General features: G+C 40.1%; 1 protein-coding gene across 1 annotated transcript; it reads left to right on the top strand.

Annotated features, from left to right (window-relative positions):
• The first annotated feature begins 267 nt into the window (after positions 1-267).
• On the top strand, positions 268-19117 carry LOC125264383. Its single transcript, XM_048183645.1, has 4 exons — positions 268-335; positions 15444-15525; positions 15688-15715; positions 15869-19117. Exons 2-4 carry the CDS (start codon positions 15444-15446, stop codon positions 17511-17513), a joined length of 1755 nt encoding a protein of 584 aa, XP_048039602.1. The 5' UTR covers positions 268-335; the 3' UTR covers positions 17514-19117.
• Positions 19118-22047: the final 2930 nt, after the last annotated feature.

Raw genomic sequence — 22047 nt, 5'->3', positions numbered from 1 at the left:
CACATGCTGAATGAGTTTGAGAACCCAAATTTTCTAACTGCTAATGATTTGATCAGGCTCAGTTCTGCCAGGTGACTATAGCATTTCCAAAAAGAATTTGCTCTATAACAGAAGACAAATAGCTGAACTAATACACAATGAGGACTGAAGGTCAGACCATCTTCTAGAGAATTAGTCCAATTAAGATGTCAATTTTCCTCTTGTGGGTGTGTCTATAGCTTGTTGTTTTAAGATTCATGGATGTTTGAGGGTGTGTCTTTTCAGAAGTAAAGTATATAAGACAGTTTTTCCATGCAAAAAGAAACTTCAAGGATTCAGAGTGAGAAAAAAAGGAGGTAAGTGTTAACATTATGTATTATTTGTACATTTTTCTGTGTTTAACTATGTAGATTTATCTTAATAGTGTTTTAGTGTCTAGTGTCTTTCTAGGATTTAGACCGTACCATAGTACTAAGACTGCTCTCATTAGAGTTACTAATGATTTGCTCATATCATCAGATATGCATCTCTCTATTAGTGTTACTGGAACTTAGTGCTGCATTTGACACTATCGATCACAATATTCTTCTAAATAGACTTGAAGTGGAAATGCATTGTCATGGTTCAAATCATACTTATCTGACCGTTATCAGTTTGTAATAGTAAACGAAGAAATGTCATAATTAAGTTAAATATGGAGTACCGCAAGGCTCAGTACTAGGACCGTTGCTTTTCACTCTGTACATGCTACCCTTGGGAGATATCGTTAGGAAGCATGGCGTTAGTTTTCATTGTTACGCTGATGATACTCGGCTCTATATTTCTTTGCGCCCTGACGAAACTTACCAATTCACTAAATTAACAGAATGTATAGCTGATATAAAAAACTGGATGACCAGTAATTTCCTACTACTAAATTCAGAAAAAACAGAGATTCTAATTTTTGGACCAAAAACTTCTTCACGCAATAACCTAGAATACTGTCTAACACTTGATGGCTGCTCTGTTAAGTCTTCGTCGTCAGTTAGGAACCTGGGTGTGCTCTTTGATACCAATCTTTCATTTGAAGGCCATGTTACTAGCATCTGTAAAACCACATTCTTCCATCTTAAAAATATATCTAAACTACGACATATGCTCTCAATGAAAAATGCAGAACAGTTAGTTCATGCGTTCATGACCTCAAGGCTAGATTACTGTAACGCTCTACTGGGTGGTTGTTCCTCCTGCTTGATAAATAAACTACAGCTCGTACAAAATGCAGCAGCTAGAGTTCTTACTAGAACTAGGAAGTATGACCATATTAGCCCAGTTCTGTCATCACTGCATTGGCTTCCTGTTAAACATCGTATAGATTTTAAAATCTTGCCAATTACTTACAAAGCACTAAATGGTTTAGTGAGCGAGCTCTTAATGCATTATAGTCCTTCACGTTTATTGCGATCTCAGAATTCTGGACAGTTCTAATACCTAGAATATCAAAATCAACCGCAGGTCCTTCTCCTATTTGGCACCTAAACTCTGGAACAATCTTCCTAGCATTGTTCGGGAAGCAGACACATCTGTTTAAACTTGCATACACATAACACATTGTCTACTTCTATAATTCAAATCATGTAAATTGTTATGCTACATAGATTAGGTCAGCTGGAACTGGGAACACTTCCCATAACACCTGATGTACTCGTTACATCATAAGAAGAATGGCATCTATGGTAATATTAGTCTCTCTCTGTTTATACCAAGGTTTGCCACAGCCTGTCAGATCCAGGCTGTATCCAGATTAGATGAAGGGAAAAAAAAAAAAAAAAAAAAAAAAAAAAACACTTTAGCTCAATAAGACTTTTCCTATTGTCACTGTGAAGCTGCTTTGAATCAATATTTTTGACCAAAGAGCCATTTTTTCATTTTTTGGTTAATGCATTTTTCCAAAAGATCTACAGTTTAAAAAAAAAAGGGAAAAAAAAGCATAAACATTTCAATAACTTTATTAGGTCCAAAGACAAATAAAAACAAACAAATAAACAGACAAAGGCTACTATGCTTGTCTGTGTTCCGCGCTGAGCGCGCACATAAGCCATCCTGTCAGTAGCGGATTCAGTTCTCTTTCATGGCTAATTTTGCCTTTAATATCAAGCACACCCCGGCCTTTAATTTCTCATTCATTCGTGTTTCGTTATCATCAAATGAAAGCTGCATGATTATCATAACATGACACAGGACATATCAGGTCTCTGCGGCAAATGTCTCTTGGCACAGCAGAGCACCAGTTTCAATAAAAGGATATGTTTCAGTCTAGTCACTTTTATATATATATATATTCACATTTTTGCTGCTGTTTTTGACACCATTACCACAAACAAGCTATGTATAGTTGAGCTCAAATGTTTACATACCCCTTCCAGAATATGCAAAAGTGTAAATCATTTTAAAGGTGATAGAGAGGATCTTTTCGTCGACTGAGAATCCAAAGACTGTTACTGAGTTTTTGAAATGAGCGCATGTGTAAGAACAACCCCCCTCCTTCACAGCTCATTTTAAAGGAACGCCTCCCAAAACTCGTGCACGAGTATTGGAATGCGAGTGTTTACCACCGGCATTCGCTGTGTCGTGTTAGTGGATTCATTATGTCGGACTCACCGCAGGTAACTCATAATCTGCAGTTGTTACTCCTGTCTCCTGACAAAAACATTGCATGCAGCGCCTGTGGAGTGTAGAAAGTTACTGGAGCGCGCAGCCGCGCTCGTCTCTCACAAGGAACATCACGGCAGTGATTGACAAGCCAGAGGGCCAATCGTTTACACGATGATCACGTAAACGATTGGCTGATGTTTTTAAGGCCCTACCTCATGCACAGATGATGTATATTAATATTATTACTTTCAGTGCACCTAATAAATAGTCTTTTATCAGTTAGTAAAGACAGTTTCAAGTAATATTGCAAAAATGTATAAAACAAAACATCCTCTTTAGCACCTTTAACAAAATAAGGACCAGGAAAATAGCATGTTATTTATTTTTTAAGTTTGTGAACCCTTGATTCTCAATACTGTGTGGTTACCAGGATGATCCACAACTGTTTGTTTTTATGTTTTGTGATGGTTGTTCATGAGTCTCTTGTTTGTTCTGAGCAGTTAAACTGAACTCTGTTCTTCAGAAAAATCCTCCAGCAGATTCTTCAGTTTTCCAGCATTTTTTGCATATTTGAACCCTTTCCAGCAGTGACTGTATGATTTTGAGATCCGTCTTTTCACACTAAGGACAACTGAGGGATTCAAACCAGGGCTCTGAATTGGTTCAAGGAACGAAAACGAAAAGTACGAAACAAAACGAGGGAAATTTTGACTGGAACATAACCAGAAACGGAAACAAAATCAAATGTAATCGTTCTGAACAGAACCGCTAATTTGATGGCCATTAACCGGTTAATAACGTTATTTTGTCGTTCCGTTTAATATTTTGATTTGGCAGTCAACCAATCAGAAATTCAAACAGTACAGCCTATGCAAATGTAACCATGACGCATCCAACGTGAGTGAAATGCCTGCGCTGACACGCTCAGCCCAGCTGTCAAGTCATCATAGGTTAGGTAAGTCACAATGGCAATGCTCTAGCATTAGTTTTTCCGATGATATATGTCACCAACCGCCAAGTAATATGCAGCTTGTTGTGCATTTTGAAACCAGCGAAAATTACAGGATAGTAGGCTACAAATTTCAACGTCACGTCACGCATCTGCAGCTTCTGTGAATGGAGAAAACTAGTCCTACCTACATAACACATAGAAAATAAAAGGGAATATTTAGGCCCATAGGCTACGCAACATATTTTACTTAAATAATTAGGTCTACAGATTAACAAAATGAAAGCGGTTATTTGTGGCGCACTCCAAAGATCTAAGCTGTGTCTGAAACCGCTCCCTATCCACTATATAGTCCACTATATCGGGTGTCGGCCATTTTGTAGTGGTGTCCGAATTCTGAGTGAACAACTTCATTCCCTACATTCGTTCACTACTTTATACCCACAATTATCTCTGATTTCGAGTGTACATTCCATGTACACTTGCTGAAGCACTATTTCCTAAAATCCAATTTTTTTAACCTTTTTTTTTTTTTTTTTTTTTTAATCACTACTTGAATAAAACCTACTAAAATGTAGGGGGACATTATTATATAGATGAATTAAAAAAATGAAATTATATTAATAAAAATATTATTTTTATTATTAAAATATTATGTAGGCATTAAATCAATTTAATGTGTTTTACTAACAGCAATGTGTTTTAATAATGTGTGGCACTGTTAACTCATTAAACTTTAAAAGATGATAATTTAGTGGATGATTTAAAAAAATTTGTTAATCATAGGAAGCGTATTCAAATCATAACGGTCGCCTGAGGGCGCTCAAAGACCACGTAATCTGTGAGCGTGAGCGTTTCTAACAACTTTATTAAAAAGTATAAATACATGAAATTGTGTACACTTGTTAATGTGTTTATTTTTGTTTGCAGTATTTTATACTATTAAATGATTATGAACACATTAAGCATGACAGAAATTATACAATCGATTAAACAACAAAGCTGGCACAGAGGCATGTATGATTACAAAATGAAGTCATTATGATTGTTATCGTTATTAACATTGTTTTATAATGTAAATAACATGTAGGATAAAATAGTTTTATCGCGCGTCGAGCCGTTTCTGAGATAGATATCTCCGACGCACAGTGTATACGTCAGCGTCCGAATTCACTTACTTCATTTCGTTCACTCCATACAGATATAGTGCACTCAAATGCCATACCTATAGGGATTAGTGAATGAGTGAACGAGTGAGCGGTTTCGGACACAGCTCTAGACATGGAAACAGACATTCTGTTTGTTCTCGTTATTTGAGTGTCTTTTGTAAATGTATGAATTATGTCTTGCTTTTACCTGTATGACCATTAATTACAGAGACAGTTAGGCCGTGTGTCCACCAGAGCGTTTTTTCCAGCTGCTAGCGTACTTTTTCAATTGTCTTCAATGGGAACGCCGCGTTTTTTAAACGCCGAGAGCGTAAGGAGGCGCTGAGCGTCTTTTTCACGCTCAAGCGCTGCGAGCTCAGCGTTTTTACTGGTCGCCTCGAGTTGGAGAATGTTCAACTTTGAGTAAAACGCTGCTCTCATCACTGTCACTTCTTAGCCAGCCGTCCAATCAGAGTGGAGGAGGGGCAGGACAAATACAACTCCGACCAACTGTCACATTCTTGCTGTACAGCGACATCAACAAACAGAAACAAAATGGATGAGAAATTAATATTGCTGGTCTCCGAACATACATAGCAAGTAATTCCACATTGTGTGAACATTTTTTAGCCTGAAACAAATTACCTGCAAAATCAATTAAAAGTAACAGTGCCGCGGATATTCTGTATCATAGCAACAAAGCGTCTCAACGGAAAAAAATGCTGCGCTGCAGAAGCCAGCTGAAAGAAGCCTTTTAGCCAGCTGAAAACGCTAGGCGCTCTGCTTAAAACGCCCGTCTGTGAGCGCTTGAGAGCGCTTCTGCAGCGCAGCGTTTTTTTCCGTTGAGACGCTTTGTTGCTATGATACGGAATATCCGCGGCACTGTTACTTTTAACTGATTTTGCAGGTAATTTGTTTCAGGCTAAAAATGTTCACACAATGTGGAATTACTTGCTATGTATTTTCGGAGACCAGCAATATTAATTTCTCATCCATTTTGTTTCTGTTTTTTGATTTCGCTGTACAGCAAGAAGAATGTGACAGTTGGTCGGAGTTGTATTTGTCCCGCCCCTCCTCCACTCTGATTGGACGGCTGGCTAAAAAGTGACAGTGATGAGCGCAGCGTTTTACTCAAAGTTGAACATTCTTCAACTCGAGGCGACCAGTAAAAAACGCAGAGCTCTCAGCGCTTGAGCGTGAAAAAGACGCTCAGTGCCTCGTTACGCTCCTGGCGTTTAAAAAACGCGGCGTTCCCATTGAAAACAATTGAAAAAGTACGTTAGCAGCTGGAAAAATCGCTTTGGTGGACACACGGCCAGAAGATAAACATCAGTGGTCGCGCCCGCGCACAAATTCTTGCATTGCTTGCTTGACATCACAGTCTGTTAAATATTAAAATAAAATACAATCAACCAAACGTTACACTGCTAAATTCAATTCTGTAATACTGCCGTTTACCACCCGTGACCACAACCTCACTGTGGCGTTATATGTGAAGGATGATGTCGATAATGTGAGTGAAGTACAAAGCTCATATAATAAATAATAGTTTAGCATTTGTCTCGAAAATGAAAACAGTTGGATTCGTGCCAAATGAGAAAGGTAGGCTACAGATTCACTTTAAATTAATTCGTTAAATAAACGAATTAATTTAATAAATAAACCTGTTTCTCGCCTTTTTTTTTTGTCAAAGAGCCAGGTGTGGCTCGCAAGCCATATTCCCGACCGCTGTCATAGCCGAAAGATATCGCGACAGGCTCCTTATAACCTGTATATAATCAAACAGTACAGAGTCCGGAGTACATATTTTAAGATAAAAATCAATTAGATTCAGTGTTATGACTATTGACTAATAAAAATCAGTTTATTTATTCAAGGAAAAGGTGTTTCGACAACGCGAGAAGACAGATGCTGACTTTATGCATTTGACTGACATCTCATCCCTGTATGGTGCGTTGAATTAAATAAAAGATTTGCTTTATAGACATTATAGACTAAATAAAATGTATACAAACCATTTTACTAAAGAAATGCACCAATTCAGCGGCGTTGACAACTGCTCTCTCCTGATGAAGATGCAAAAACATTCTAACACGAACTATACTAAGAATAATTCAACAGGTAGTGATCCGATCAAGCAAGGGTAATACACACCACACATTAACGTGACCGGATATTACAGAAGGATTACATAAACAGAAAATATTTGCTTTCAATAGGCCCATGTCTTCATTTAAAAGTAGACACTTCAAGATTTTTAAAGAAATATCTCTCTCGTCTGTGTGACAATTTGCTGAGTTCCAGTTAATTCTTGTTTCAGAAAGAAGTTCAGAGACTAAGATTGCACCCTTTATATGTTTTCTTTATTTAACAGAAGCACAAAGAGTTGCTGTTATTGTGAGTGTACGCAAATAAAACCCTTTACAGTTTAGAATGATGAATTACTCAATTCTGTATGACAAAATTATATATCCTATATATTAAGTTGTTTCCGAGGTTATGAGGAAAAAAATCCAGCAGAATACACCGGAGTGTCTGTTGATCCCAGAGGGTTAACAACAACATTTAAGAAAATAAATGTTGACGGGTTGCTATGGTGCTTTTAACAGTAACAATTCACCAGGCGGAAATAGCGGAAACAGGTCACGCAGCAGATTATATATATATATATATATATATATATATATATATATATATATATATATATATATATATGTGTCAAGTACAGAAAAATGTTACCCCAGATGATGGTTATCAATCTTCACCTGGGCTGCTGTAACATAGCGGGACTGAGGCAGAGATCCATATGCAAGCTTTTATTTACAGTGAGCATAGTCGTACAGGCTGGGTCGATCAGGGGCAAACAGGAACAGTAAGGACCAGGCAGAAACGTAGTCAGGGTACAGGCAGTAGATCGAGGCAGGCGGATATCATTCACAGAACAGTATACAAGGCAAGAGTCAGGACAGGCAGCAACGGGTCAATAAACAGGAACAGGCAAGATCAAACACAGGCAGACAGGAAACAAGGAAACGCTCAGAAATGACACACTGGGTAATCAAGACTTCGCGGTGAGGTGGTGTGTGTGACAGTCCTTTATAGTCCTGGTAATGAGCTGCAGCTGGGTGTGGTGATTAGTGTAGTGATTGGTGGAGTGAGTGCAGGTGATTGGCAGAGAGGATTATGGGGAATGTAGTCCGGGAAGTGACCGGAGCAGACGGCGATCGTGACTTAACGCCCCCCTCCCGGAAGGCGCGTCCTCGCGGCGTAAAAGGAACAGCTAGGGAGGGGGGGTGGGTGCATTGGGGACCTGCATGCACACAGGAACAGGGTCCCCAATGCAGGTCCAGGAACTCGGGCAGCCACGGAGGGTCAGGTGCCACGGGTAGCCACGGCGGGTCAGGAGCCACGGGCAGCCACGGCGGGTCAGGAGCCACGGGCAGCCACGGGCAGCCACGGCGGGTCAGGAGCCACGGGCAGCCACGGCGGGTCAGGAGCCACGGGCAGCCACGGCGGGTCAGGAGCCACGGGCAGCCACGGAGGGTCAGGAGCCACGGGCAGCCACGGAGGGTCAGGAGCCACGGGCAGCCACGGAGGGTCAGGAGCCACGGGCAGCCACGGAGGGTCAGGTGCCACGGGCAGCCACGGCAGCTCAGGTGGCTCGGGCAGCCACGGCGGGTCAGGTGGCTCGAGCAGCCACGGCGGGTCAGGTGGCTCGGGCAACCACGGCGGGTCAGGTGGCTCGGGCAGCCACGGCAGGACAGAGTCCGAAGATGACCATGGCGGGTCAAAGTCCATTAATGGCCATAGGGGTTTATAGTCCATGGGCGGCCCTAGCAGTTCGGAGCCCGCTGATGGTTGCGGCCGTGCAGGGTCCCCACCCACAAGCTCCCCACCCTCTGGTATATGGCCCCCCCCAAAAAAGTTCTTGGGGAAATCAATGGTGGCCATGGTCGATTCGTGGACAAGGAGCTCGTGGGGCGCCGGCAGGGCAAGTAGCACAGGTTCTGGAGCGGACTCGATGGCTGGAACACCCCCTATGTTCCTTGACACCGAAGGGGCGGCCATCTTGCCCGTGGGCACTAGCGAAACAGCCATCTTGTCCATCGCATCCAGAGAGCTGAGGTGCGTTGCGACCGGCGAACTTGAGTGCGTTGCGACCGGCGGGCTTGAGAGCGAAGCGGCCGGCGGGCTTGAGTGCGTTGCGGCCGGCGGGCTTGAGAGCGAAGCGGCCGGCGGGGCAAACGGCTGCCGTTCTGGGATAACCGGCTGCCGTTCTGGGACAACAGTGGACTGCTCTGGGACCACAGCGGGCTCGGGCTGGCAGACTGCTCCCAAGTCCATAGAGCTCGAGTACATCCTCCACGCACGCATGACAGCCAAGACATAAAAAGTGAAAACAGCCCTCTTGGCCATGACAGAACTGACAAGGAGAGAGGGCTGCTCTGGAACAACAGCGGGGACGTGACGTGACTCTGGGCGATCAGCGGGGACGTGACGTGACTCTGGGCGATCAGCGGAGACGTGACGTGACTCTGGGCGATCAGCAGAGACGTGACGTGACTCTGGGCGATCAGCGGAGACGTGACGTTGCTCTGGGCGATCAGCGGAGACGTGACGTTGCTGTGGGTGATCAGCGGAGACATGAACTGGTGTTGTTGTTGTTGCTGTCGCCGCCATCTGGTGCGTGTTCCTCGGCGCGGCGGCCATTACGTGATCTACCAGGGTGTCGCATTCCTCCGCGACTCCCACAGTAAATGGAGAACCAACTGACAAGAGAGCATAGTCCATAAAACAGCAGAGTGATGAACGCGGTCCCTCTCGTCTTAATCTACTCTGGAGAGGTTGGTTGACGCCATCACAAAAGAAGTCAATCAGAGCACAGTCCGGTAGATCAGAGAGGTAAGCAATGTCCAAGTATTCCTGCACATATTCCTCCAAAGATCGTGTACCCTGTGTACTCCAAAATAATAATTGTGTAATGTCCATACCGTGTAAACGTTTTCCGGGAAAGCTGCTGGATCGTTGTTGTGGCGAAGTCTTCTGTAACGTAGCGGGACTGAGGCAGAGATCCATATGCAAGCTTTTATTTACAGTGAGCATAGTTGTACAGGCTGGGTCGATCAGGGGCAAACAGGAACAGTAAGGACCAGGCAGAAACATAGTCAGGGTACAGGCAGTAGATCGAGGCAGGCGGATATCATTCACAGAACAGTATACAAGGCAAGAGTCAGGACAGGCAGCAACGGGTCAATAAACAGGAACAGGCAAGATCAAACACAGGCAGACAGGAAACAAGGAAACGCTCAGAAATGACACACTGGGTAATCAAGACTTCGCGGTGAGGTGGTGTGTGTGACAGTCCTTTATAGTCCTGGTAATGAGCTGCAGCTGGGTGTGGTGATTAGCGTAGTGATTGGTGGAGTGAGTGCAGGTGATTGGCAGAGAGGATTATGGGGAATGTAGTCCGGGAAGTGACAGGAGCAGACGGTGATCGTGACAGCTGCGTTCAGCCCCGACAAAACGTTGCAAAACGTTTTTTAAACAGTTTTATAACAGTTAAAGCTCTTTTCATGTAGTCGCGATGTTGTATTGTGTTATGTTTATCAAAATAAAACGGATAAAAAACAAAGACCCCACTACATTGGCATTTAAATAACATATGCTTATGTTGAACTTTATTCTTGAAAAAACAGACACTGTGAGCAGTACATAAAGTTTTGAATGAAAAGGTCTCTGAAACATCAGCGTATTAGTCAAATATTGCATTTATTTCACTTCAGCTGTGATAAAGTATGCAAACGCTGCGCGAGCGTCACTACAGGAAGCAGAAAGTGTCCGACTTCACGTCTCCGTTTTCAGCTCCTCCCCGCCTGCACACGGCTAATCTCGCCGATCGGTTACATCCAGCCGCAGCCGATGTCGAACACGCCTAACGTATCTCAAACCTGTTGCACACCGTTTCCAGGAAACATGTCGTTCAACCCGGAAAACGTAGCAAAACGTTGCGCACCGGTTTGAGCTTGAACGTGCCACTGTATGAGTGAGCATCAGCAGCCAATTAGGTGCATTGGGGTGATGTCGGTTCCTCTCTTTGATTGATTGGCTAGAGTTCTCCTAGTTAGACCAATGATGACACTTAGGCCGTGTGTCCACCAGAGCGTTTTTATCCAGCTGAAAACGCTAGGCGCTCTGCTTAGTTCGTTAGTGTTGCATGTTCGTTCTTTGCATGCCTTAGGCCGTGTGTCCACCAGAGCGTTTTTAGCCAGCTGAAAACGCTAGGCGCTCTGCTTAAAACGCCTGTGAGCGCTTGAGAGCGCTTCAGCTGCGCAGCGTTTTTTTCGTTGAGACGCTTTGTTGCTATGATACGGAATATCATGGCACTGTTACTTATAACTGATTTTGCAGGTAATTTGTTTCAGACTTAAAATGTTCACACAATGTGAAATTACTTTGCTATGTATTTTCGAAGAGAGGTAATATTAAATTCTCATCCATTTTGTTTCTGTTTATTGATGTCGCTGTACAGCAAGAATGTGACAGTTGGACGGAATTGTATTTGTCCCGCCCCTCCTTCACTCTGATTGGATGGCTGGCTAAAAAGTGACAGTGATGAGCGCTGCGTTTTACTCAAAGTTGAGCATTCTTCAACTCGAGGCGACCAGTAAAAAACGCAGAGCTCGCAGCGCTTGAGCGTTAAAAAGACGCTCAGCGCCTCGTTACGCTCCTGGCGTTTAAAAAAACGCGGCGCTCCCATTGAAAACAATTGAAAAAGTACGCTAGCAGCTGGAAAAAACACTCTGGTGGACACACGGCCTTAAGCCTGTCCTAATTTACATTATACTCTAACCACAACATTTGGGAAAGCAAGCGCCGAACGTGAGAACAAGCGAAGAGAAAAACAGCATAAGCGTACAAAAAATGAAAATCTGAGCAAAAATGTCTGAGAGCAAAAAATATATAACCTTATATATAACTTTAAATATAATATATAAAGTAAAACATGATTTTGTGTGCAAGTCAGATAATTTCACATTAATGTTTCAGTTTTGGGTAATATGATTTTAAATATTTAAAGTTTTGATTCATGCTTATTAATTTTTAAATAATTTTTAAAAGGTTTAATCAAAACCTCTGTGTGTGTTCGGGCCAATTACCGAGCTCGGAGCCCTCTCCCCGGACAGCACACCAAATACGTTTACCAATTAATTTATCTGACTTATTTGTATTGTAAGTGTGAACTCATGAAATGCTTATTTTGATTGTGTATTGTATGTGTTTTTACTGTTACAGTGGGGTGGATGGTAATGGAAAACATGAGACCATGAAAACATGATAACAGCCATTATACTGTGCTCGTGGCGCACACTCAAGAATTGCATGCGCAAAAGCGCAGACGCGAGCTGCATTACTTTATTAGCTTAAATAAAGCCCAAAAGAATCTACGAGCAATGTCCGTCGTTGTTCTGTTGTAAGTTAAGTCATGAAATTACCAAACATGCGATTAAAGCTGCCTCAACACTCTGCATGTATGTATTTGTTGACATGGTTTTAAAGCTATTGTTATCCAATTTGTTGGCATTAAAACGTCTTAAAAATGCACATATATACACTAAGGAAATCTAAATTTGCCCCCGTACCCCCCTAGCAAACTATATTTTCTGTCCTCGGTAATGATGAAACTCTGTGTACGGCCCGTTTATATTCTATATATCTATATATATTATATATCTAATAAAATCTGAGGTAAACGTGTATTTCTACAAATGTGCGCACTTTTGGACTAAACGTTTGTATGTGTAGCGTGTCTGGACCGGTCACTCTCACACAAGGACCACACGACCACTTGTTGAGATTCAGCACTGTAACTGTAATTAAGAGAAATAATCAGTGGAGCAACGGGGTGACAGCTTCTCCCTCTCTGGTACACACAGGATAATTTGTGGGGAGAAGCGAAAATCACATGCGCCATCGGCCAAACACAAGTAGACTGACCCTGCGTTCCATTCGGAAGGGCTCATCCCTATGTCCTAATCCCTTCAAAGGGTTTACCCTCCGGAGTGAGAGCTTCGAAGGGATGAAGGGTGTGGGGTAAAAAAAAAACTATTTTTTTGTAACGCATTTCTGCGTCATCTTAAGGAGACAGTCAAAGAGGAGTAGATTGTGCAAGCTGCGCCCTTTGTTTAACGTTAGTTTATTTATTTTTTTATTTTTGGTTTATCGCACCATATTGTATATTGTGTCTATGTATTAGAAACATTTGAATGGACTGATAAAGGGAGCTGTAAAGTATTTTTGTTGAAGTACAATGTCGTTTTGACCATATTATTGTACCAAATCTTACTTGTATAAATATTACAGTAGTATAGAAAAATACTATACATACATTTATAGGTAAAATCGAACTCAGAGCCTCCTGTACCGATTCTGTGACATCAAAGAACTTCCCTGTGCAAAGGATCATGGGGGCCCGAAGTGTCCATCAGTTGTACCCTTCAAAATCCTTCATTCCGAAGGGCCCTTTGAAGTTGCCAGTTTTGAGCACTTTGGTTTGGAATGACCCTTCAACATGGCGGCCATGATTGTTTTCACTCCGAAGTGCCCTTCGGAGGGCAACATATCCCATTTGGAATGCACCGTGAGGCAATCGCATGTCACGCACATGGTCGCGCAAGAGGAAACCCCGCAGGTGTGTTCCACTGATCTCCCAACAACTCCTCAAAGAAAAGTTATTTTAGCATTATTTTCACATAACTTGTGAACAATAATATAGGAACAAAATTTTGTGAAGTTCACTATACCAATTTTTACAAATGTAGAAAAATATAAGCATTTATAAACCAATTTAAGAGAAGAAGAAAGATAAAAATAATAAAAATACAGAAGGAAAATAAACAAAACAGATTAAATCGATATATTTTTCACACCACATATGCACTGGGATCAAAAATAAATGGGACCAAACGTGACTGAATGTAAAGGTTTGTGTCTCGTTATTCTATTAACAACTACAGATTGATTTAGCATTTCTATCAGAAATGAAGAATTATTAGTGTCATTGTAGATAGTGTTGCAAATATGTAAGCTATCTAATACTTCAAATCAGATTTTTTTTTTTTTTTTTGCAAAAAATGTTTCTGTAACAGCTATGTATATAATATATATACATACATACATACATGCATATGGTGGTAAAACCGCATATTGCGCTATTGAGCCACTCAAAAATACCGCAATTCCTGTCAGTTCCTGGACTTCAATTCCCATAATCCTCCCTGCCAGTCACATGCACACATTCCACACCAATCATCTATTGCCACATAGAGCTGAAGCTCATTATCTGGACTATTTAAGACTCACACACACACCACCTCATGGCGAAGTCTTGTTGACCTGTATTGCAATTCTGAGCATTATTATTAGTGATGGGAAACTGAGGCTTTCTGAAGCATTTGAGGCTTTCATCAATTTGTGCCGAAAAACGGTTCATTACTCAAAGCTTTTAACACAGTGCACATTAGCGACATCTGGTGGTCAGACTTGTTTTCTCCACCATATCTAAATCGTCACGGAGCAGATCTATGGCTTGAAAAAGCATGTGACCAAAACTTCAGAAGTCCGTTGCATACTGAACCACTCTTGTCTTGAATCAGTTCTGTCTATTCTGATGTAATATCATCTAAATTAATTTGTGACAATGAGACCACCACTCGCGTCATGTGTAACCTGGTCAACGGATTCACATATTAGTCAATAATATGAAATATACAATGGTGTGATCATAACTGACATAAGTAGTTAAAAAAATATTTCGGGTGAGCTGTTTAACACTTGTGTTCTGTTCGGGGTTTTTGTTTGAGACCCCAGCAATAAAACATGATTAAATGCATCAGTTTATGCAGCTGAAGCACCAATTCTTTTCAAACCAGCTGTCTCGACTTTCCGATAATGCATGATGTTTGAAGCTTCAAACGTCATCAATCACGTGGTATTGTCATTTCGATACAAGCGTCGGTACAGTGTGTGATACAATAGTGCTTTGAAAACTGTCGGAGCATTGAAGCCCCGGTATCAACCGTCCCATCACTAGTTATAATCCTGTCTGCCTGTCTGTTACCGATCCTGTTTGTTACCCGTTTACAATTCTCTGCCACCTGCCTTTGGACTGTTTATTGTTACCTGGACCTGTGATATCTGCCTGCCCTTATCTACTGCCTGTATCCTGACTACGATTCTGCCTGTCCCTTGTTATACCTGTCTGCTCCTCTTTGACCCTGCCTGTATGACCACGCTCTTTTATAATAAAAGCTTGCAATTGGATCCCTGCCTGAGTCCCGCTTCGTTACAGTGTGCAAAGCATGCAAATTATTATTATTATTATTGTTATACTTTGTTCTCAAATTGTTAATGTTAACAACATCAGCATTGCGTGACTGTGTATTTCTTGTGTATTAGCGTTACCTGTAGAATTTTCTGTGGAAACCTACCAGGATTAGAACACATTATTAAGTTTACCATTGTGAATCAGGCTTAGATAAGGAGATAGTTTTGAACACTGGCTGGTTATGTACTTGTTCAAATTGATTTTGGATCATTTTTAACCTAAAAAAGTTATGGACTGCAGCTTTAATATAGTTAGTTGTTGAGCATTGCAAGCTTAATCAACAATTTTTACTAATACATGAAGGTGATGATACCTTATTAAGAGACAGCAAAATGTTTTTTTCCTAAAGATGGATCACCATTGCAGACAGCCTGACTCCAGTGATAACAGCGGCGCTTCAGATAAGCGTAGTGATCTTCCTCCTTTTAACTGTGAGTCTGTAAATAACATTATGAATTTTTCAGCCACATTATTTTTGTTCACAGAAAGCAGTGATCTAATGTCATAAATAATATTACACTAATTCATAAGTTATTTATATTGCCTGTTATTCATTGTTATAATCATTGAAAATGTTTACTAAAAAAATACAGGTAACAGGAATCGACCAGAGAATCCGCGGTAAGCTTTTCTTCCTTAATCTGTTAGTCAGCTAAATAACAACCTTGTTGACAAAATTTGCAACAACATGTCAGAATACATATAATTACAGGCACTGTAGACTAATAAAAAGCTGACTGAAATCATAATGTTTATACTAAATCTCATTTGTAGATCAAGTCATGATGCCAAACTATTGAATCCAGGTCCTCCAGCGATTTACCGTCTGAACACTGAAAGAAAATATATTGATGGGACTGATAGAAAGGTCAGACGATGGACATATGGACGAAGAGACGGAAACAAGCAGAACAAAGTCATACTGATTGTGGGAGAAACCGGTGCTGGGAAAACCACCCTCATCAACACCATGATCAACTACTTTCTGGGAGTGAAGTTTGACGATCAAGAGTTTTATCAAATCACAGATGAAGAAGAAGAAAATAAAGATCAATCGCAATCCCAGACATCTGTAGTCACTGTTTACGAGGTGTTTGCTGAAAAGAATCCAACATCTCTGACCATCATTGACACTCCAGGGTATGGAGACACTGAAGGATACGGGAAAGACAGAGAGATTTCTGAATATCTGACCAAATTATTTTCAGATAAGGATGGGATTCATTATATTGATGCAGTGTGTTTTGTGATGAAGGCTTCTCAGAATCGTCTCTCTGGAAAAGAGCTTTACATATTTCACTCAGTTCTGTCTCTGTTTGGTAGAGATATAGAGAACAACATAGTGTTTCTTCTCACACATTCAGATGGAGGACCTCCAACAGATGCTCTCAGTGCAATTAATAAGGCAGAAATACCCTGCAGAAAAGATGAAGACAATGAACCTGTTCACTTCTTATTCAACAATCGACATAAAGAGAAAAGAGACAAACGGTATGAGCGAGTTTTGAAGGCATCATGGGAAATGGGAGATGAAAGCATGGATAAGTTCTTGAAACTTGTGGAAGAAAGGAACAGAAAAGATGTTCAGATGACATTAGATGTTCTGAAAGAGCGAAAACAACTTGAGGCCCGTGTCTCTAATCTGATGGACCGAATCAATGAGAAGGATCTAAAAATAAAAGAACTGGATGAGATTCAGGAAGCCCTCAAAGAGAACAGAGACAAGATTGAGAGAGGTGAAAAGTTTCAGTTTAAAGTCACAAAATCCTACAAAGAAAAAGTCACCATTGCAAAAGAACCGTGGTGGAACAAAAACGCAACCTGCTGCTCCGTCTGTGAGGAAAACTGTCATGAGTGGGAATGCTCATGGGCACTAAATGCCTGGTGGTGTTGGGTCATGAAAAAGAACCACTGCACTGTGTGTACAAGAAGGTGTCATTACACGAAACACGTCAGAGAAAATAGTAAATATATGATGATATCAAAGAGTGTCACAATGACATTTGATGACCTCCAAAAACAGTATGAACGTACTGGTGACCAGAAGGATACCACATTTAATAAATATGAATTTGAAAAAACTAAGATGGAGCTTGAAAGCAACAAAAAAGTGTCTGAGGAAAAAACTACAATAAAAGAAAAACTGAGCAGTGAACTGGAGAAGATTACAAATGAACAGTCCAAACTGCTGCATGAAGCTTATAACACCATTATTGGTCTGTCAAAGATCGCATTAAAATCAGACAGCGCTATGACTCTTCGCCATCTGGATTTCTTGATTAACAGACTGAAAGATGAGAACAAAGATGAATGGATAAAGAACCTGGAGGGTCTGAGGAAAGCTGGAGAAGAGAAGAAAAATAAGGGGGCTGTAGATCAGTTGTCATTTTTGTCAGGGGCTTGGAAAAAAAAAAAATAATGCAACAAATATGAAAGTACAAGAAGAAAAAGCAGAACAGATGATATTTTACCTATTGCTTGAACACTTTCACATCTATGTTGAATTGAAACTCTGCTATCAAAACCTAACATTCCTTTGTCAAATGTCACTGTGATGACAAAATGACACACACTTGCATCATATGAATACACTTTCAGATCAGGGGGAACACACTAGTCTACTTTATATAAAACACTGCAGTCTTTAATTTTCACTGTTTTTATTCAGTTCATCTGTTAGCATTCTGTGAAGCTCAATGCAACACTTACAGTTTTTGTTCTTTTTTTCCAACAAAGGTTTTCGCAACAACCAAATATGAAAGTACTGAAAGGTACAAATGACATCAACTCAATACTGCACATCACAGTACTACACTTTACAGTACAGTATACAGTAAATGCAGTAACACAAAAATGATACAAAAATAAAACAAAATACACTACTGTAAATACAGAAAAACAGGCCAAGCAATAGGCAAAAACTGTATTACAGAAAATAAAAAGAGGGTTTGAGTTTGATGATAAAATTATTGAATATTAGAAACATTTCTAACAAAACATACCAAAAACTAAAAATATAAATAATGCATTGCTTTGAAAATGAAGATGGCATTCATTTTAGGTTGGCATTCTCAAATCTACATTTTAGTTACAGTTTTTTCCAACTGCTTACACACGTTTTCAAAACTTTGTCTCTTTTTTTCAAAACTTTACACACAAATCCAAGAATTGCACACACAAAATGCAAAATGCCTCACATCTCTTGCAAAATGAAAAACTGCATTCAAAATATCCCAAACACATCTCTAAAGCAAACATTTGTCTCATTTTGCAAACACATTTGCCATAATATTTTATTTTTGGATATATAATATACATATTTATTCAAAGCCAAAAGCTCTTCTTTCATAAGCTGCTATTTACATTTCTGTACAAGATTGAAAGTAATGGCAGAGAGATGTTGAGAAAATTCATGGTAAGCATGAAAGCAAGATTGAAACTTTCGTGGTTGTGAATACAGTATTGCACAGTAGAAAATGAAATAAATACATCAACCATTTGTAGTTGGGCCAAAAAAAAAAAAACAACAACAAAACTAGCAACCAAAAAAACTAGCATAATTTTGAAAAAGGTGAATATTCCAAAGGAATGGTGTGTAGGTGTGTCCTTGTAAGGGACCAAATGTCCCCACAGGTAAAGTAAGACCAGTGCATTTTGACTTTGTGGGGACACTTTTAAAGACCCCATGAGGAAACAAGCTTATACATAAATCATACAGAATTATATTTTCTGAACATCTAAAATAGCAGAATGTTTTCTGTCATGGGTAGGTCTAGTGGTAAGGTTAGTGTAGGGGGATAGAATATACAGTTTGTACAGAATAAAAACCATTATGGCAATGGAATGTTCCCATAAAACATAGAAATTCAATCACATGGAAGCAGGGTCAGTGTCTCCACATGCCTCCTCCATTTCCTGGAGAAGTGTTATGTTGACATAGGGCAACGATCATGCACTTTCCAGCACCATGTGGAGAAAAAAAAATCCTCAATAGGGTTTAGAAAGGATGAATATGGAAGCAAGTAGACAACAGAAAAGTTGTTCAAAACCTATAACTTGACCTTTGGCCTATAGGTCTATTCTAAAGCCATGATTGGTTGGTGTTAAGTAAAGCAATAAGTGTGTGTGCATGTGAGGAGTTAGTGTGAGGCACTGATGAATTAGTGTGGCATTTTGATTGGTTGTGTTTGAAAGAGGAAATCAAGATACTTCCTGTTAGATTTGTGTGTTACACAGAGAATTGTGTGTTGTGTTTTGCAAAAAGTGTTTTATGAAATTGAAAAATGAGTCAAAGGCAGAGAATTTGTGTGTGGTTTTGCAGATTTGGTACATGGTTCTGCTGTTTGAGTGTCAGGTTTCAGAAATTGTGTGACAAAGATTTTGTGTGTAAGCAGTTGAAAAAAAACTGTAATGGTGCTTGCCAAAGGCGAAGCATCATTATTGTTCTCTTGAATACTGTCGTGGAGATGGGTCCGACAAATGTGATGAACTGTACTGATTTCTGCCAAAAGAACCAATTAATCAGAGAGAACTTAAGGTTGATATAGTTGATTTGATCACTCAAGGTTTGGAAAAAGAACAAGGCAAAATCTCGAAGAAACAGGACGAGAAAGAGAAGAAGAAGAACCACTAGAGTGGGAGGAATGAAGATGAATCCAAAGGCCAAAGAGATGCTTAAATTACTGAGAATTTGAAATTGATTACGCTTATTAAACAATCATATACGTCGAATACTTTTTATGTGTGACCTGGAACAGATTACAAACGAGGTTGAAGCTTTAACTACAAAAGCTTCAGCGCCGGTTGAATCTGAAAATTGTGTTTAAGGGCTAAAAGGTTAAAATGATGCCTGAATAGATGTGATATTTTTCCTGCTGAATTTTCTATTTTCTATTTTTCATATCTAGAAGTGTTAATGGAAACTAACTGAGATGTATGTCTTTATTATACCCAGAAGTGTAGATTGAAACTAACCGAGATGTATGTTTTTATTTTTTTTATATCTAGAAGTGTTCATGGAAACCAGCTGAGATGTGTGTTTTTATTTTAAACATGCAGTGTTAAAGGACGATGCATGTTTTATTTTATCCAGAGGTGTTAATCAACCGAGATTTGTGTTTTTATTTTAACCAAGCAGAGTTAAAGGGAACTGATATGATGTGTTTTATTTTATCTGGAGATGTATGTTTTTATTTCATCCAGAGGTGTTAAGGGGAACTAACGTAAGGTCTTAAGTTCAAGTGATTAAAAGTATGCAGAATGTGACGCAGCCTGCAAAGGGTGTGGGCAGACAGGCTGCAGTTGACCTTTGTACCATATTTTTTGCATACAACATGAGACTGTGGGGTATTAGGGACTGTATTCATGTTTACAAATAAGGAAATGTTTATGTTGGGAAAAGGATGTGATCTTTGAAGACTATATATATTGGAAATTGTATAACAGAAGATTTCCATACCTCGGGTGAAGATTTGCTCGCTTTTATGTTTTGTATTTTTATTCTGTATCTTGATATTAAACCGAAACCATTGTATTTGGTGATTCGTAAACCTCTCCAAACAAGTCTCAGAGTGAAATTACTCATACATAAACTATTATAATTTAATTAGAGCATTGGACCCTGACTGAGCTGGTGTGGACTCCACCTTGAAATCTCTAATGCTCTAAATCCAAGGTAAGACCAAATCTTTTGATGCAGTTAAGGATTGTAGAGACATGTATTTGATTAATTGAAGATTGAGGGGAATAACAAATACAACAATACTTATTATTCTGCTGCTGCTGCTTCTTCTTCTGGACAAAACTTCAGCATGCAACTCGTCCTGCACCGTTTGTCCTAGATCCATGAATGAGCTGTCAAACTTACCAGCTCATTGAAGAGAGGTGTGCTATGACTTCTCTAAGCGATCGGACAAATGATGTTCGCACAGCGGAAAAAAATGACCAAAAAATTCCCATTGACTTTCAATGGCGGAATGTTCCGAAATCTGAATCTCAACTGTCACTTTCACACACACGCAGGGCCTTGGAATCCTTTCTTTCTCTCACACCATTCGCCTTATTCACCTGGCAGACATTTTGAAAACTCGAACACCGTTGAGGGGTACACAAACCCGGAAGTTGGACTCCGATACGGTACTATCAATCAGCAGCAGCAATGGAAACTTTGTGGAATACGAATCTTACCGGTCTGCCTGAATTAACAATGTAATATGTGGAGCAGTGGGCTAATATGAACTGCAACATCCCCGGGCTGTGTTACTAAAGGGATACAGGAACTGGATCGAAGGATATATCCATGATGTGGAAGGTAAGCAAACTTACTTACAAACTTTTCAGCTAGCTTGTTATGCTAGGATAGTTAGCTTAGCTGTGATATGGAGTTGTCGACTGTCTTTCTGCTATGTTAGATTTTTTAAACACTTAACATGTCTTTAATTGACAGTTAGTAGGAGCCCGGCGCCGGGTACAACACTTGGCACAAACTTTCTGGGATAAATGGAAAAAGCAGTACCTGACTCTTTTGCAACCAAAAAGAAAGTGGCTCTATAGTAAGCTTGACATTGAACTAGGAAGCATTGTGTTCTTGAAGGATGAACAACAAAAAAGGAATGAATGGGAGTTGTTACTCAAGTCTTCCCAAGCAAGGACAACAAAGTTCGTAAGGTGAAAGTCGAGGTCTTTAAAAAGGAAGGCCCAATGGTCTTCATACGGCCTATCTCCTTACTCCTGAGAAACTTGATTAGATCAATCTAAATGACTTGAGAGTAGTGGCGTGTTGTCCACACCAGGCGGGGAGTGTGCTGGAACAAGTTTGATGTTACAGATTTCATATTTTGTTTAATTTGATAACACATTTAATTGTTTAATGTCTGCAATTCCTTAATGTTATCCATGTCACTAATTCTCCTGCTCACTTTATTTATGGTTTAGGGCTCCATCTAGTGGCAAGT

This window comes from Megalobrama amblycephala, linkage group LG3, assembly GCF_018812025.1.
Source record: "Megalobrama amblycephala isolate DHTTF-2021 linkage group LG3, ASM1881202v1, whole genome shotgun sequence".
Taxonomy (NCBI): domain Eukaryota; kingdom Metazoa; phylum Chordata; class Actinopteri; order Cypriniformes; family Xenocyprididae; genus Megalobrama; species Megalobrama amblycephala.
This window is presented reverse-complemented; position numbering and strand designations above follow the sequence as displayed.

Coding starts and splice junctions, on each gene's coding strand:
- LOC125264383 (XM_048183645.1), top strand. CDS start 15,444: ATGGATCACCATTGCAGACAGCCTGACTCCAGTGATAACAGCGGCGCT. Junction 15,526..15,687: donor TGATCTTCCTCCTTTTAACT/GTGAGTCTGTAA, acceptor AAAAAAATACAG/GTAACAGGAATCGACCAGAG. Junction 15,716..15,868: donor AATCGACCAGAGAATCCGCG/GTAAGCTTTTCT, acceptor TCTCATTTGTAG/ATCAAGTCATGATGCCAAAC.